General features: G+C 37.1%; 1 protein-coding gene across 1 annotated transcript in view; it reads right to left on the reverse strand.

Moving 5' to 3' along the window:
• Positions 1–12,389, reverse strand: part of Trpc4 (transient receptor potential cation channel subfamily C member 4) — a 196,882-nt gene extending 184,493 nt beyond the window's left edge. The window contains exon 1 of the mRNA XM_004631102.3: positions 12,012–12,389. Coding sequence (XP_004631159.1) covers positions 12,012–12,389 — 378 coding nt within the window. The remainder of the gene's footprint in view (positions 1–12,011) is intronic.
• Positions 12,390–17,596: the final 5,207 nt, after the last annotated feature.

Here is a 17,596-nt window from a genome sequence, read left to right on the forward strand (position 1 = left end):
TCTCTGTGTCTCTTTCTCTTTTTCTTTGTCTCTGTCTCTGTTGTCTCTGTCTCTGCCTCTCTCTCTCTGTCTCTCCATCTCTCTTTCTCTGTCTCTCTGTCTCTCTGTCTTTCTGTCTCTCTCCTTCACATATGAAGACCCAATATGGAGGGAAAGGTAAAAAAGTATATCAAGACTACTATATTTATTACCCAGGAGTTAGGGAAAAATATATTCAAATACAGTTTGGGGAGACTCTATTCCAATAAACAAATTTAAAGTAGAGGATATAAGTTTATTATGGAAGTTTAGTATAAGGCAAGTCTATGCCAGGAGGGAGGAACATATCAGACAAATGCACACTTGTATGTGACTGAGGGAGTGGTAATTGTGATGTTTATAAATTGGGAGAAAGTGGTATAAATGGATATATACTTTTAGCATGATACTCTAAAATGAAGAGGTATACAGGATGTAACAGAATCAAACAACAGGATCATTTAGTTCTATCAGGATTTCATAGTCCGTCTTGCATATAACTAAAGAAAATATTTTGTGTTGTCTGAAAATAACCTTCAGCATGGAGGCAAGGCCTGTCTCCACAGTCTGGGCTGTCGGGTTTCACTTGAGAAGCGCGTCTTGCTGATTTCCCGTCCCTGCGGTGTCAGGCCCGCTGCTGCGTCACACTGACATGTGCATTGCTTGACATTAGTCTCCTACACTCTTGTTAATGTGCTGTTCTCACCTCCCTCCTCCCCACAATTTCTCACTGTGCAGCGATGTCTCCCTTATTACTGCCAATCTCTTCCTACAACAGTCTAGGAAGAATGGGAGAAATTGTATAACCAGTTTTATTAAATCAGCAATTTTAGTGGGGTTCAGATTTTTCCAGGAGGCTTTGGCTAAAGAAATTTCTGGACACTTCTCTAGAGTCCAGACATGGAGGTAAGACCTTCCCATTCTACCCAAGAGTCTTGCTTTATGCTAAATTGTCCCCTGTTGGGAGGGCTGACATTACTGGACACGTGATGGCTAAGACGACAAGGCAACACATGCATGCTAAGATCTGGATGGGCAAATTGCCCAATCTTGCTGACCCTTAATTTTCTCATCTAGAACAGTTTAATATAGGAAGGAACCAATTAAAATAAACATGAAAATACACAGCATAGACTAAAAATGTACTTCCATTTCTTGTTCAGGTACAAGCCTTTACTCTAGACTCATTTAAGCCCTAAGACTGAGGAGTAGGGCTGGCCAAATGGCTCAGTGGATTAAAGCACCTGCAAGCAGTGCAGGGGCCAGGAGTTCAATCCCTGGGTCTGCCATGCTGGCCCTGCCCCAGGGCACACTGAGGTGGAGATTGAAGATTGAGACTGGGCGTGGTGGTACGCACCTGTAATCCCAGCTCTTGGGAGACTGTAAACAGGCGGATCACTACAAGTCTGATCTAGTAGTAAGACTCTGAACACACTGTAGACCTTTCTCTAATATACTGACTATATAAAAAGGTTGAGTACTGACTATATAAAAAGTACTCAGTAAAGGTCCTAAAACGGTAAGGAGAGTCAGGAGACTGAGCTGCACAATTCAACACAGTCTGGACAGGCGCTGAAGGGGAAAGCCGCACTTTTGGCACAGATGGCTTTCTGTGTGCATGGTGACAAGTGACCCCAGACTGCATATATATGGGGATGGTTTGCCTCTGCGTGAACATGTGCAGTTATGATTTACAGAACATATACATGGCACTGCATTAGCTTTTGGTTACTGCAACCAGTACCTCTGATGATCAGCCTATCAAGAGAAAGGATTATTTTGGCTCACATCTCTGGAGGCTTGAGTCCATGGCCCGTTCTTCCTGTTACTTTAGATCCTGTTACCCTGTGGGGCAGCATATGGTGGAGAAAGCATATGAAAGGGCAAACCATTCAGCATGGGGCAGGAAAAGGAGAAACATGCGTCAGCCAACTGGAGCCCTCTTTGTTGCCCCTGTGTATTAAAGTTTCCTCCACCTCTCACTAGCGCTACAGATGAGGACTGAGGCTTTAGCATGTGCACCTCTGGAGAATGGTCCAACCTAATTGAGAGGGGGTATGATAAGTATCAAGTACTCTGCACAGCATTCAGTGGATACAAGAGGATGGAGGGGGCTGTGGGCACATAGAGTAATTTCCCATTGTCTATAAGGTGCTAGAACATCTACAGATTTTGTCTAGGAAAAGCCCCCATAGATAATGAAGACAAATTATTGCACTCAGATACTGACAATCACTTCAGACAAGTTTGACTGTCTTTTTTTTTTTTTTTTTTTTCTTTAAGTTGGACTGTCTTGAAAAGGGCAGTATTTAACAAACCCGTCACAAAGATTGTCATGAGATTAAAATCAGGTAAATGGTAGAATGGTCTTAAAAGAATACTAACTACACTGTAATGTTCAATTACTAAAAATTCCTTTTTTTATTTCAGGGAAGGGTCTACAAGGTGTTCAGGGTCTCACTACTAGATCAGACTTATAGTGATTCTCCTGTTTACAGCCTCCCAAGAGCTGGGATTACAGGCGCACACCAACACGCCCAGTCTCAATTGCCCTCTCAGCACGCCCCGGGGGTGGGGCCAGCATGGCAGGTCCAAGGATTAAACCCTTGGCCCCTGTGCCTGCTTGCAGGTGCTTTAATCCACCCAGCTATTTGACTGGCCCTAAAAAATCTTATTATAATCCTTTGAACTACAGTGGTTTTAATAAAAGGTAATGTATCTTTACAATACCCTTACAACTATTTGATTTTTGAAATAAGGTATTATTTCTGAGAAAAAAATATTCCATCTACTAATAACTGATGTCTCATTGCTATTGTAGAGAGAGGGTATACACAAAATCTAAAGTGTAAGTAAATGCATATTTATTTCTAACAACTTTTATACCACATAGTATTAAAGTAAAAAATTCACATTTATATATAGTGATTCTGATGTTACTTAACAATTAAGCTTAAATCTGCAAGTCATGTATAAAACTACATGTTTTCCCTCAGAAATTGCAGAACCCAAAGAATAATGTGGCACTTAGGTTGTGCTGAGAGGGGTGACAGGGTGCACAGGTGTTATGGTTTGTGTACAGGTGTCCCTCCAAAGCCTCAGGCAGTCATGGGGCAGCTTCTGGAGTTTGTGATTGATTATTGTGGTTGTGGATGCTGCCCCTGCCCTGGAGCAGGTAATCTGCATTACAATGAAAGTGGAAAGAGAAGCTAGCTGCTTTAGCTGCTGCTACTCCTTTTGTGTTCTTGCTCTTTATCACCACCATGAAAAGTTGCTCTCTGCCAGGCTGCCTTGGAGCCAGTTGAATATGGACTGAACCCTGCACTAACTGTGAGCTAAATAAACCTTTCCTTCCTTCATTTTGGGTGCTATGTATTTGTCCCAGCAATGACAGAAGAGTAACTGAGACAACAGGTAAGGGGTATTCCACTCTCCACTGGCACTTCACTTACGAAACAACGGTCCACGCACACAGTTAATAAATCTGCAGCTATCAATTTGTCTCACCCTAAAACAAATTATTCATTTGAAATTCCTGCAAGAAAGCTGTACTTTATAAATCAGCTCTCACATGATCAGTACTCGAGACTTAGAGCCTCTGTTAGGTTCTTGCAGTAAACAATTCAAACCACAGTTCTCGGAACTTTGACTCAAGAGCCCCTTTCTGAGCATTTGGCAAACTGGATCTTACAAAGAACATTTAAAATCCTACAATGTCTAAATCCTCATTAGCTTGTTTCTGGTATTCAAACAATAAAACTCTATTCAATTTTCTCTAATAAAAATATAAATGAATATAACAAGTAAAAAGGAAAGGGCCTGGTAAGGGCAATTACAAGGCACTCTATTCATAGTGTGCCCCTTTATAATTCTCAGTTATGCTATGCCACATGTATTCGTTCAATCATAATTTTAAATGACTCACTTTATTCCCAAATAACTAATTTTTCAGAATGTCATAATTAATATAGAAATTCAGTACCTTGTTCTCTGATAAATGTTATTGTATGTGGATTTAATCACAAAGTTTTAATGGGTTATAGGGATCTAATGAAATTAATCCCTCAAAATCTTTCTACCACATCCCATACTTCAAAGATTAATTTTATTACTTTAATATAAACTACCCTTCAAGTAGCACTAGCACTTTACTGTTTATTGTACATTAAAGAACATGGAACATCTTCCAGGAACATATGTATTTCTAATTAAACTAAACTGCTAGGTATAAGAACATTATGGCTTCTAAATAGCCTTAAAGGAGAGGGATTATATTTTACTGCTAGGCATTTTGTGTGTTAACTGATCTTCATAATAAACTGGTTTAGTAGAAACCATAGTTCTCTTATTTATGAGAAAGTTGGAGCTAAACTGACTAAGTGATTTGCCCAAGATTTCAAGACAGAGTTTACATCCAAATTCCTCTACAAACTCTTTTCCAGACCTCTCATTTCTTCCATTCCAGGAAACCTATGTGATTCAATTTCACTGCCTATAATCAAGAAAAGGAGCCCCGTCTCAAATTTGTATAAGGTAAAGTAGAAATACCTAAACACTTGAAAATTTGTGTTACTGCTAGATGTTATTTTTGTCTGGATTTTTCTTCCATTTGATTTTTCAGAAGAGGCTGAAATCTTTTAATTCTTGGGCATTCAAAATATGTTTAGTGCTTCTTACTTTCTCAGTAAGTGTGTTGGACTGAGAGAAAAGAGCAGGCTGACAGGTATCAGAGGAATTATCTATAATTTTCTGATCCTCACATGCTCAGGATGTTAAATGGCATGCTACTTTATGAGTCAGAATAAAAAGTTAGCTGCAACCACTTTACCACATTAATGGTGTAGCACACACACCTTTCACTCTTTTCACTTAGGGTAGGATAACTCGATCCCTCGGCACTGCCATTTGCCAGCTGGCTAAGTACAATCAGTGCTCTACGGTGGAGCAGCTTTTAAATGTCCTGATATGGAATAATAACATTCAATTTTCTTTTTGTCTTTCAAAGTACTTATTTATATTGACTGTATTATAAAAATCAGATTTGATGATAATTTTCAACTGTTTATGGTAATGGCAGATAAAAATAGTATTAACCTCTTTCCTTTTCAATACAGTCAGTTCGTTTTTAATTTTTTTATTAACACATGTTTACAGTGCATGACATTTAGATTCCTTGTGTGGAACTGGTACTTGTAACTAATACCTCTTAATTGCTTTTTTAATTATCTTTCTTCCCCCTTCCTTCTTCCTCTTGATTGCTTTATATTTGAGAAAGATCTGTGTCCTTACTTTCTCATCTCTTTTGTGTTCTCTTTATAATCTGGGTTTCTCTTCTAACGACTAACTTATATTAGAATTAAAGAAAGCATGATGGGTGACACATCTAGCTGTGTCTCAACTGGTAAGTATACTTGGAGTAACAAGCATGGTTCATACTTTAGTTGAACTGTGTTACTTGGAGTCTCTCTCTGTCCTGCCCTCTCTGCATCCTGATAGAGTGGTGCCTTACATGCCTTTTAGGATTCTTTACTGTCAATATCCATATCTAATGAAAATACTAGGATTAGATTTAAGACAGGATGTAATGAAAACAAATAGAAGGAATGAACCTCAAGTAGCTTGACCACATTGGAATGTTAGAATGTTTTTATTCTCCAGGGAACTCTAGGATTCTCTGCATCAGAGCCTGTGGGCTGACTCAGTCTTGGTGCACATGTGATTTGTTAATGTCTATAAAATTCATTAGCTCTGGAGGACAGATTACTTGATACAAAGTACAAGAAAAATTTAATGCACACAAGAGTTAAAAGTGAACTTTGTCAGAGAATTTGTTTATTGAAGCGGAAACTAAATAGAGTCTCCTTTAGTCATTTTTTCTTCATTGCTGGTAAAACTACCTCCTATCCATAATTTAAAGGTGCATTTTGTTTTTGCTCATGGTTAGAAAGGTTTCAGTTCATTATTGGCTGCTTAAGGGTAGAAACAGAATGACGGAAGGTGTAACAGAGGACACCCATTCAACATGTGTCAGCCAAGAAGCAGAGGAGCAGGAAGACATGGGGGAGAGGATTGTGCCCTTCTGTGTCACAGCCAGGGACCCAGCTCCTCACGGCACACTCAGCATGTTCATGGGTGGATTAATCTGCACTTCCATAATCTAATTACCTTCCAAGAGGCCCACCTGTGGACATAGAAGACTTGGAGAAAACTGTAGACTTCAACTATAATGGAGTCAAGATGAAAAATAATTAGGCCGAATGAATAAACTTCTATGCGCAGTAACTAGGGATCTGATGATTAGCATCCAAATACGCCGAGCAATGTTCAGGATATTTACTCACCACTGCGCATTTTGGATGTATATTGGTGTGTGAATGTCAATCTTGTGCTTCACACTGTGTGATTTCTTATTTCATAATATGTAATGACTCTCCAGTCATAAAGGAGTATTAGAAATATGCTAAAGCTATAAAACATTGTATCTTATATGCAATGAAATGGAAAGAAAATAGACTTGGCTAAATTGTTCATTCCTTTCTCTGAACTAAGTTTCTGTTTCTAATGATATTTTTGAAATGAACAAAGAAGTCTTGTATCCTACTGAATGCATTGTCAAGATTTACTTTATCTTTTAGGAGTATTTGTTGTATTAGTGTATGTATTTGTCAGCAAGAAGACAGAGATAATGGGTACAATGCCAACAGAGTTATAATAGCAATTAGAACGTCAGCATTACATAGTACCTAATAAAAACAAATTTACAAGCTACAAAGCATCATATCCAGTGTGTGGTGCATGCCTATGATCTCAACACTAGGAGACTGAAGCAGGAGGATCATAGCTTCAGCCTCAACAGTTCAGTGACTCAGCGAGATCCTGTCTCTAAAAGTAAAAGGGACGGGGAATGTCCCAGTGTGAAGGCTGCAGGTTCAAACCTCAGGACCAAAATTTGAAAAAAGAAGCAAAAATTACTTCTAGACCTTAAGGAACAGATAAGATTATGATCCTACTGCCTGACCACCAGCCATGCACAGCACAGCTCATAGAGAATGAGACTTCTACATTTAGCACATAGTGAGGGAGGCTGGAAGCCAGCACTTCTGTCACTCTACTCTTTACCAAGAGCTCACAGCTCCTAGTGAGTATGCTGCTCCTCATCCAAGTGCAGTGCCAGGATAACAATTAGTGTACACTGAGCAACTAAATAACTCAATTAAAAATGGCATTGTAATATTTAGAATAGAGAGAAAGACAGAGACACACACACATACAGAGAGAGAGAGAGAGAGAGAGAGAGAGAGAGAGAGAGAGAGAGCTTCCAATCTGCCTGATTCATATCCTACTTTAAGATAATTAGGTAATGATTTAAATGCCTTCTTTTCAAGTTGGTGCTGAGACAAGAACCAGGCTGACGTGATGGTCAACACAGAGAGCTCAGGAGTTTGAGCATTATGTTTCCTGGCTTATGACTAGGAAGCTGTTCCTCAAGATCCATGCCTTCCTATCCCCACCTACAAGAGGAGATAAGCACAGCACCTACCATGATAGGATAATGTAAAGATCAAATTAAAAATGTAGTTTTGTTTCTACCACAGCTACTTACAAGGTGACAGGCTCAATGCGTCTTTCTCAGTGTCCCTGAGGTTTTCACCTTCGTCACCATCATCTTGTCATGTGTACATCGAGGTTAACTGCTAGCAGTGAATTTATAGATCTTTTTAATCAGACAGAAAATCAGAAATCAACACTTTCTTTCTTTTGTGAAGTGACTGGTTAGATGTTTTACAAGATCATTGCAATTCTTCTCAGTACAATTTTCACATGAAATCCCTCAACTAAAATATTGCAGCATTTTACTGCTGAACTAATAAGTGATATCTAGCAAAATATTTTACCCAAAGAAGGGGGCATAATAAAGATGTGAATGAAAAATTAAAAAGCTGTCATGTATTAAACATCACTTAACAACATTTGAATGAATTAACTGAAATGACACTGGACTTGCACACTACAGCTTAATACACCTCCCCCAAAATAGACAACTGGTTAGTGTTTCTGGAACTTTCTAGGCTCTCTAAGTCACTCACTCTTACAGTGCTATGGCTATACCAGCAGCATGAACATCACCTTGGAACTTGATAGAAAAACCAATTTTAGACCCTTACTCCAGACTCCCCGCATCTCTTAGTTATTCCCTTGAAAGAATCAGGTACTAAGCAAGTGAAAAGAGAAGTTCAATCAAATCTCCAGAGGATGCCGATGTAATCATATTAGAGATAGAGTATCTGAATAAGAATAAATAATATTCCAGGCTTTTGATTAATGTAGAGAACCAGAGATTCTATGTGCTGTGTGTACCTTATATGAAAGGGATAGGAAAGTTATTGGTCTTTTTATTTTGATAACAAAAATAAATTAGAACACTAGGAACTTGATATCCTTATTTATAATGTTATACATGAAATACAGAAAATATTTAATTATCTGTCTCTTTATTTACCTGACAAAATGTAAATCATTTCCTTAAATGTTGTATTAAGAAAATTATGTGATATGCTAAAATCCACAAATATTTAAAGCATGTTTGAGGTCAAGAAGAGAACATAAGCCTCAGAACTACAGAAAGACAAATGATGTTATTTGCTTCTCTGTCCTTGCTGCCATGCACACTAAGGCCAGACCCTTTTTGTAAATCTGATTAACCCATACATAAATATCAATAAATAACTAAATGAACTTAATCTGGGCCCACAACCCTTTTCTCAGGGTCCACTAATGGTATTCAATTTCCTAAGATACACAGTAGAAAACACTTTCTTTTCCTTCTAAATCCTTCTCTACTCCTCCACTTTCTATCCCGTAATATTTGTTAAGTTCAGTTAATTTTATTACATAATTTTCAGATATCTTTCTTCTTTTTTTGTTGTGACTACCTTTATTGATATTCCTACCTTTTCCCCTGTCTTCACAACTAGAACTTAAGACTCAAAAATAGAAATGATATTTCCTTACTTAAATGCCCTGGCTAACGACTGGCTTCTTAAGCATGGAAACTTTTCCCCTGTCCAATACACTTAAAATGTGCACAATTTCACCTGAAGTCTCAGAGCCTTCATGATTGGAAGAGACCACTAAACATTCCATCCCTTCCAGAGAAAAATAATACTTGACAAATTGGTAAAAAAAAAAATACATCTTTAGTATACACTTGTACTTTTAGGGTCTTTGTAAGCATTCTAATAATCAGATTTATGTGATTTTTATATTATATTATTTTTCTTGACTTTATTCTATGTGTTACACTTATTACTTAAATATCTTTCTTTTCATGTTTTAATACGCAGCTTCAATGACCAACAAAATTAATGACAATGTGCTCTAGAGGATTTGAAGTTGGATACTTTTGAATCTGAAAGGTAAGTGAATTATAATGATACATGTACAAAACGCTCTCAACGATCACACGAATCATCAAAGAAATTACACCTCAAGTTTTCAATAAATGCCAAAAGCTCCAGAGAAGTTGTGCCTTCTGAGATATAAACACTTCACCTTTGTAGAGGCTGGTGATGTGGCTCAATAGCAGAGTGTGGCCAAGTGTGTGCACGGCCCTCGATCTGGCCACTAGCAGGGCAAGAAAAGCAAAGCAAAGCACAGACCTCTCTACTACCTACAACACATTAATTCATGGATATGTCTTTCTAAAAGACATTGGTCTGGATTAAGAGATATATTACCTATAAAAGCCACAGCAGCACAGCCAAGCTCTAATGGACCTTGACTGTCCTAGCCCGGGGGACATCTTCTGTACCCTATGCTACGTGTGTTCTATGAGGCTAACACCTCATTTCTTCGTGCAGTGCATCAGGAGCTCTGGGGTATACCGCAATATTTTTCAAAAGTACAATACTCAAACAAAAAGATACAAATTTTGTTTATTCTTAGTGCTTTCACTAAAGAGGAATTCTAGAATGTTCAAATCTGAAAGGAATTCTTGGCAAGCGGAATGATACAAGAGAAACCTTCCAGAAACACATGGTCTGGGATACTTCAAACCCTTGGCAGATTGCAAACTTTTACTGCCTTTTATAACTGATCAGCAGGCAGATCAAGTGCCTCTAAGTAACAATACCTACTTGTGTGAGACCAAGGTTTACCTCAGAATCTGAACATCTTCCAACACTCTCATAATAACAGCTATCTTCTCCAGACACCAAACTGATACTTTGTAAACACAAGTGTCATCGTCTAAAGAAACATTAAAATACACAGCCAACATTTTCTAGAAAACAGAGCAAAGAAGGTTCTTCTGTAATAAAAAAATTAAAAATACATTTAATGGAAATTTTGCTCTATAGCTGTCCTGTAATCTACAATGATCAGGGCCAGCCTCAATCTGTCTTCTGGTGGATTACATGTGCATAAAACAACAGGGTATACAACAGGATACATTGCTATTAGAAGATGCAGATTCTTTAGAGAGATTATTGTGGAATAATTTCAAAAATCATAAGGTGACTGTGGTGCCACCTTGGCGTACACAGATAGATAATTCTATTAATTTCCATCTAAGTGCATTATAATTCCTCAGTGATGATACTCTGGGACATACCATAAAATATGACCTTACATATTACTACTATTACTTGTCTGCCTCAATCTAAATTTGTCCTCTGTCTAAATTTTCAAGGACTGATGGGATGAGCAGGGTTTTTAATAAGTAAAGTTTTAGAATGATGAGAAATTAACCCACAAACAACTACAACATATGAAACAAGCAACAAAACGTGGACAAAGCAATAAGCATTGAAGTATTATTGTAAATAGTGCTGTTTTATGAAAGTCTGGTTCAGGTGAGGGGAAAGGATAAACCTGAATGAGACATAAGGATGGCCCATGGAACACAGGGCACTGGGAGGACAGAAGGACTTGCAGCCATGAAGCTTGCTTGCTAATAATGGCAAAGACTCCAATCGAAGTCCTCTAGGAAAGCAAAGATAAGGGTCACCATCGAAGAGCTTGTTTTAAAAGAATGCCACACCGCTTATTAGTCTATCCTTTGAAGAAATATAGATTTTTAGAATAGCGAACAGGGCAGAAATAGACAGAGGCCTAATAACACACATTTCATAAGATTTTACTTTTCAAGTACAGACTGTGAGCCACTGCAGTATCTGCAATGTCTTTGCAATTAGTCTCTTAGTCTTGATATAGGGACGCGAGCAGCAGTGTGAAAGGAAACAGAATCAAATAATTCAGACGCAGGGCAGTGGCAAAAGCTACACAGACAAAAACATAGCACTTATTTATGACTAAGATTTCTTCACTTCTTTAGTGGCCAAATATAGGGATCGGAGAAAAAAATAACACATTGCGTTTATAATTTCAGTTTATTTTCTCATTATAACAGTAAAATGGAGCTATATTTTCTGTCATTTGCAAATCCTATATAGGTCTGAAGTCAGAGTTCAGCTGCTATTCAGGAATTGCTTTTGTTTCTTTCTTTAGATCTCAATTTAAAAGAATCCACTAGACTGGATTAAAGGACAATATTAAAATTAGATGGTGTAACTCATTTTTTCAGTAAGATGCAGAAAATCCAGAACAGACAAGCAGATTAAATAGGAAAATAAACAAACAATTCACAGTTTGATAGTGTAGGATGTCGGAAAATGAAAGACCAAAGAAAAGACACCCACATGCATGCTATCATCACAAACAACGTAACGTGTCGTGCATTACATGGAGACACTGGCAGTTGATGAGCAGTCTACAGAAGCTGCTTTGCATTCTCTAGTTCCCACAATTGCATTTGACTTTCCAGTGTGGAAGTCCACGGGAGGGGGTGACAGTTCTAAGACATGCAGGGTGTGCTTAAGAGTGGTTTTCTATGTGACTTTGACCTCCATTCCTCTTAGAATTTCAGGGAATTTGAGCGTACAAAGAAATTTCCTGCAGGAACAGTGAACTAAATACTGTACTATTGCATGTACCTGTTTTTCTCCACTTGGCTTTTTGTGGTTCAGCAGCAGCTCAACAGCTCCAACGACCTCTTTCCTAATAGCGTGTAACAGAGCATCGCCAACGTAGACATTGAAGCTTAGGAGCAGCTCAATGAGTTCCAAGTTCTCATTTTCGATGGCAATCAGGAGAGCTGTCCTTCCAAGAGGATCAATGCAATTAATATTGATTTTAAAATAAATTTCAGCTTCCTCTAGGGATTTCTTGACACTTGCGTAGTCGCCTTTCTCCACAGCATTCAGGTAGGCTTTTTCAGATGGGGAGAGTTCTGATTCAGCTCGGACAATCCTGAGAGGGATGCGATCTCTGTAGGGGGCATTCACATTTCTTTTGTAATAGAACTGAGCCATGTTTCATGCCATTCTATTTTTTTTTTACATCTGAAAGTAAACATAAAAAAAGCAAGACTTAGCATTAGGATACATTTTAAATAATTAGGAATCTTATTTATTTACCAAATCACTGTGATATCCATGTCAAAAATATCTTATTATTAACTAAGGAGGCTCTAGGTTTTATTTATTTTAAACAATAGTAACAAGTCTGGAATTTATTGATTAGCTGAAAACACAAGTTATAAAGTCCATACTAAGAAGTCAAGAAAGACATTTGGAAGTTATTTTATGAGTTACTTTACAAGTTATATACAGAAGAGACTGTGATTAGAAAATTTTGGGAATTATTTACCCAGTATATATATAGTTTGGAAATATATATATATATATATATATATATTATATTACATATATATGTAATTTTTAGTACAGTAATTTGAAAATCTGAACTTATTTTTCTGATTTCCTAAAACAACACATAAGAGAATGTTAAAATACATTTTTGGCCAATTTTGCTAATTATGAGGAGGGTACTATGATTATGGGATAACACTACGTTGGCAAAATATTTTCCATTTATCATAAAGTCTACTGCTAATGTTATTAGCATTAAGGTCAAAGTTTAGGGGAATTGATGACACTAATGTCAATAAAATACACTAAGTCTAGGGAACCTAATTTTATTTTGCTGTTCATAAGTGAATTCATGTGTAGTAATGACATTAATTATTAAGATGAGACTAAGCAATTACATTTCCAAAGAAAGAAAATGAAAAAGGATTAAAAAAGACTATTAGGAAAATGGTTTCCTTTTATTCTCTCACATTTATGTGATGAACAATAAACCACACAGTAAGAATGCCTTTAACATAAAATGTATTATTTGTAATCTTAAGTTAATAAAGTCACTCTGGAATCTTTATGACTTAGTGTTATCCTACTTTAAAAAATAAATGTATATATTATATACATATACATGTTATATATAGAGAATATATATATATATTTTTTTAATATATGTCCTTTACTGGATTTAGTTCCTCCTTTTAACTTTTTTTCTCAGTATTTGTAGTTAAACACAGAGTTTTTTTGCTAAGGTACATCTGAGGTTCTTTCCAGTTTTATTTTGATTCATGACAGTCTTCTTAAATCATTAAATTGCTTGACCTGGGCTCCAATTGTTAATCTTTATGCCTCAGTCTCCCATGGTCCTGAGATCATATGTGTAGCTCACTATGTTCAGTCCCATGTTACGTGAACTGTGTTATCCTTGTGTGTCTTTAAACATATATGTTTATTTACATATATTTGCTGTGTAAGTTAAAATGAACTGTTAATCTTAATTGCCTAAACACTTATATTTATTCAGAGTAATTCAACTCTACAGACTTCATCAGGCTTGAGTAAATCAACCTAACTTGAGTGGTACTTAATGCTATGCATTAAAAATATGTTGATCTAGTGATATAATCATATTTAATATAATAGTTTCACTTTGGGAATTTATGACATTTTTGCAGTTATTTCTATTAATTAATGAGGTCAATAGCCAAGCAGTTTAGCTTTACCCTTTTATAGCCAGATAATTCATGTTTTTTTGAATATCTGGATAAAGAAGTTAATATATGAAATCTTTATTTCAGAAATTTATGAAAAAGAATTATTTCATAAATCTTCATTTCTATTTGCCATGTTGGACTTATTTTGTTAAGGTACCTTCACTGACAAAGCAAAATTGTATTTTTAATTTTTTAGTAATTATAGATGTTCAAATTACTTGGGTAAAGTATGATTATGAGTTTGCTATTTTGAGAAGTCATTCTAGACTAAAAACAATAGTACTTCTTTGATAGAATAACAAGGATAATATAGTAGTTTTCCAGGATAGCTAAAATTTCTATGAATCAAACTCTTTATGTGATTATCTGTCTCATCTTAGTATTCTGCTTTGAGCATCCCGTTTATGAAGCATTAAGATATTTGCTTTAAAGTCAAACAGTGACCCAGCTCCCCACGGTGTCTTTCACTGTCCACGGTCATACACGAGTGCGTGGCTCAGTGCCATGGCTTTCACATGCAGTTCTGCCAAGACAACATCTGAACAAGTCATCACAATAACTGGCATTCATATTACATCTCAGCAGTGTACATACCTCTTCAGCATCATATTTTATTTCATGTACTCAATTTTATTAATGATATTGTTAAGAAAGAATCAGGTAAGGCATATTATACCTTTCAGCGATAACAAGAGACTGATGGATGGAACAGTGGGTACTCAAGAATTTTTAGAGAGAGGAAAGAGGAGAACGTAGGCATAACTGAAGTCTATTTCATATAACTTCTGTAAGTTCCAAGTACATAAATATAATTTTAAAAGATTTACACTATTTTGAAAGAAAGATATTCTAGTTAATACTGTATTTCAGAGATGGACTGGAATGAAATATACTCCCAGCCTATTTTTAATTCATAAAGCAAGAAATCTTTGCTTAGCAAAGAATGGGTGACAAATTAAACATCAGATGGCTAACACTGATAAAGTTCTTTCATTAACTCAAATGACCCTTTCAACATCTTAAAAATATCTAAGTACTTACGTTAGGAAGACCAGAAATATTTAAATCAATTCAACACAAATACATATCAAAAAAGTAAATGTTTACAAAGTTATACTCAAACACAATAGAGAGGGAAAGATGGAGAAGAGGAAAGAGAAACAAACACAGCAAGGAAGATGAAATGATGGAGTGAGAGAGAAAGAGAAAGAGACGAGACAGGGACAAAGCTGGAAGCTAAAACATTAAAATGTAAGACAGATTATATAATTTTTGAGCACATGGACTTGTTCTTCTTGATTTCTTGAGATGAAGGGATACTAACTGAAGGACAAAACCCCAATTTTAACATTTTAAAACTGCTGTGTGAATGTGCCTGCAAGTGTGAGGTGCTGATAAGGCTGATGGAGCTCTGAGCTGACACACTTATCAGCAAGTACAGAATTGCTTCTGGATGGAAAGTCTGTAAAAGAACAGGCGACTGAGTATAGCAAATATTTTGACCCAATATATAGAAATAAAAGCCTGTTCTGGGCTCGCACAATCAGAATGAATATTTTGGAGTGATTTGTTTTTCCTCCATATGACTGCAGAACTTAACATGCCCTTTCATTTCAGTATTCCTCAATATACTAAAAAGGATACAACTCTTCACGGAATTGTGTTTCAAAGATGAACAAAACAGGGAGGGGATGATGGAAGAATCCTCCAGTATTGAGTTGTGACTTTTTATGTAAACTAAAGTTTTCTCTCAATATGTTAGGAATTTAAAAATATATGACAAGTAGGCCAGCGAGACAGCTCAGCGGGCTAAGCACCTGCTGAGGCCAGAGCATGGACTGGGGTTTGATCCCTGGCTCCACACTGGTTCCATCTTTAGGCACGCTGAGCCAGCCACTGAGCCCAGGTGTGGTGGTACGCACCTGTAATCCCAGTGCTGGGGAGGCCGAAAACAGGAGGACTACTCTAAGTCTGAGCTGTGAAGTGAGACCCTGTACCAAATACATGTATGACAAGAACTACAATTGGACACCAACCCAAGAGAAACTTTTAAAAATCATTATTAAATATGCAAACCATAATCAGCGACAGATATACAAGAAAACAAGAGACTCTAGGTAGTCAAATGAATCCAAAGTTGTTACAGCTTACATATGTATGTCACCTGAAAGCCTCTTGTGCCCACTGCTAGAGCTCCGGGAGGATGATGGAGTGTGAATGTACGATACTCATCAGTGGGTTCATCCAGAGAAAATTATAGTCGATTGATTATATGATGTAGAGAGGAGGCATCCCGAAGAGTGTAAGTCTCTGCCCTCCCTGATTTCTCTCTGCCCCCATGACCAGTCCCTGAGCATGTCTTCTCTGGCATGCTGCCCTGCCTTGGAGCCAGCCAACTTTGGACTGACACCTCTAGGCAAAATAAGCTTCTCTTGTTTTCAGTGGGGTGGGGGGTTCCATGCCAGCAGGAAGAATGTGACTGAGGAGGCACGTATTCTAAGGGACAACTTTGCCAAGTGGGAAGAAGAGCGAACTTTAGTCCTAGAGGACACAGATGAGGACGCATAGAGAAACCTCTCCTCTGTATTGGTAAAGGTAAAAGCAAATTCTTTCATGAATTTTTTTGTCTCCCTTTTCTACTTTGGTTCACTGTAAAAACATGTGTTTAGTGAGGTGGAATTCTGAGAAAACGTGAAATATAGATTTCTATTCATTTTCAGGGTCTTTTCATTTTATATGAAATAGCAGCAACAACAGCAAGCACTTTACTAACAAACTATGACATTCTCAAGTCTTAAAGAAGGAAATCAAGATTATAATTTTAAAAAAGCAAAGCCCTTTGAATTTAACAGGGACCATACTTAAAACTAAAAACTTACATGTTCAGGAGGATAGCATAGGACAGGCAATGATGTTTACATGGCTGTTTTTAATATCATGGAATTTAAACACACACACACACACACACACACACACACACACACACACATATATAAAAGTTTGAATCTCCACATTGAGTTAGAACATATACACTGATTTTGTTTCCTGTCTAATTTCCTTCTTTTTTTATTTATTTATGTGTGTGTGTGTGTGTGTGTGTGTGTGTGTGTGTGTGGCCAGCTCAGCCCACCAGGGGGCGGGGCTGGCTGGCATGTGGTGCTGGGGGATTGAACCACGGTCCCTGTGTTTGCTAAGCTTGTTCCAAGTAGGTGCTTTAGACCACTGAGCCATCTCACCAGCCCCTCCTGTCTAATTTCAAAGGAAATGATTGCCTCTGTGTCCCAGATGTCAAACCAGTTGTCTGGATTTACATCCATTAAAAAAAAAAAAAAAGAAAGAAAGAAAGAAAGAAAGAAAGAAAGAAAGAAAATTACAGGATACTGTTTCCTCCATTATCTTTCTTTTTTATTTATTTTTTATTAATTTTATTGAGAAGCAAATAGAAATGAGATAGTTTCAACTGAGCTATATCCCTGGCCTCCATTCTTTTCATTTGAAACTTCCCCTGACAAAACCTATCTCACACCGAGAAGAATACCACACCGCTTAGCTACTATGACGTCAGGCCTTTTTCCCTATTGTTGTTTCCAACTTGAATATCTTTCCTCCCCTATAGGCTCTGGCAATTCTTGCCAAGTTTTAATATCTTATCTGAAGTATCAC

The sequence above is a fragment of the Octodon degus genome, unplaced genomic scaffold, assembly GCF_000260255.1.
Source record: "Octodon degus isolate 3935 unplaced genomic scaffold, OctDeg1.0 scaffold00038, whole genome shotgun sequence".
Lineage (NCBI taxonomy): Eukaryota > Metazoa > Chordata > Mammalia > Rodentia > Octodontidae > Octodon > Octodon degus.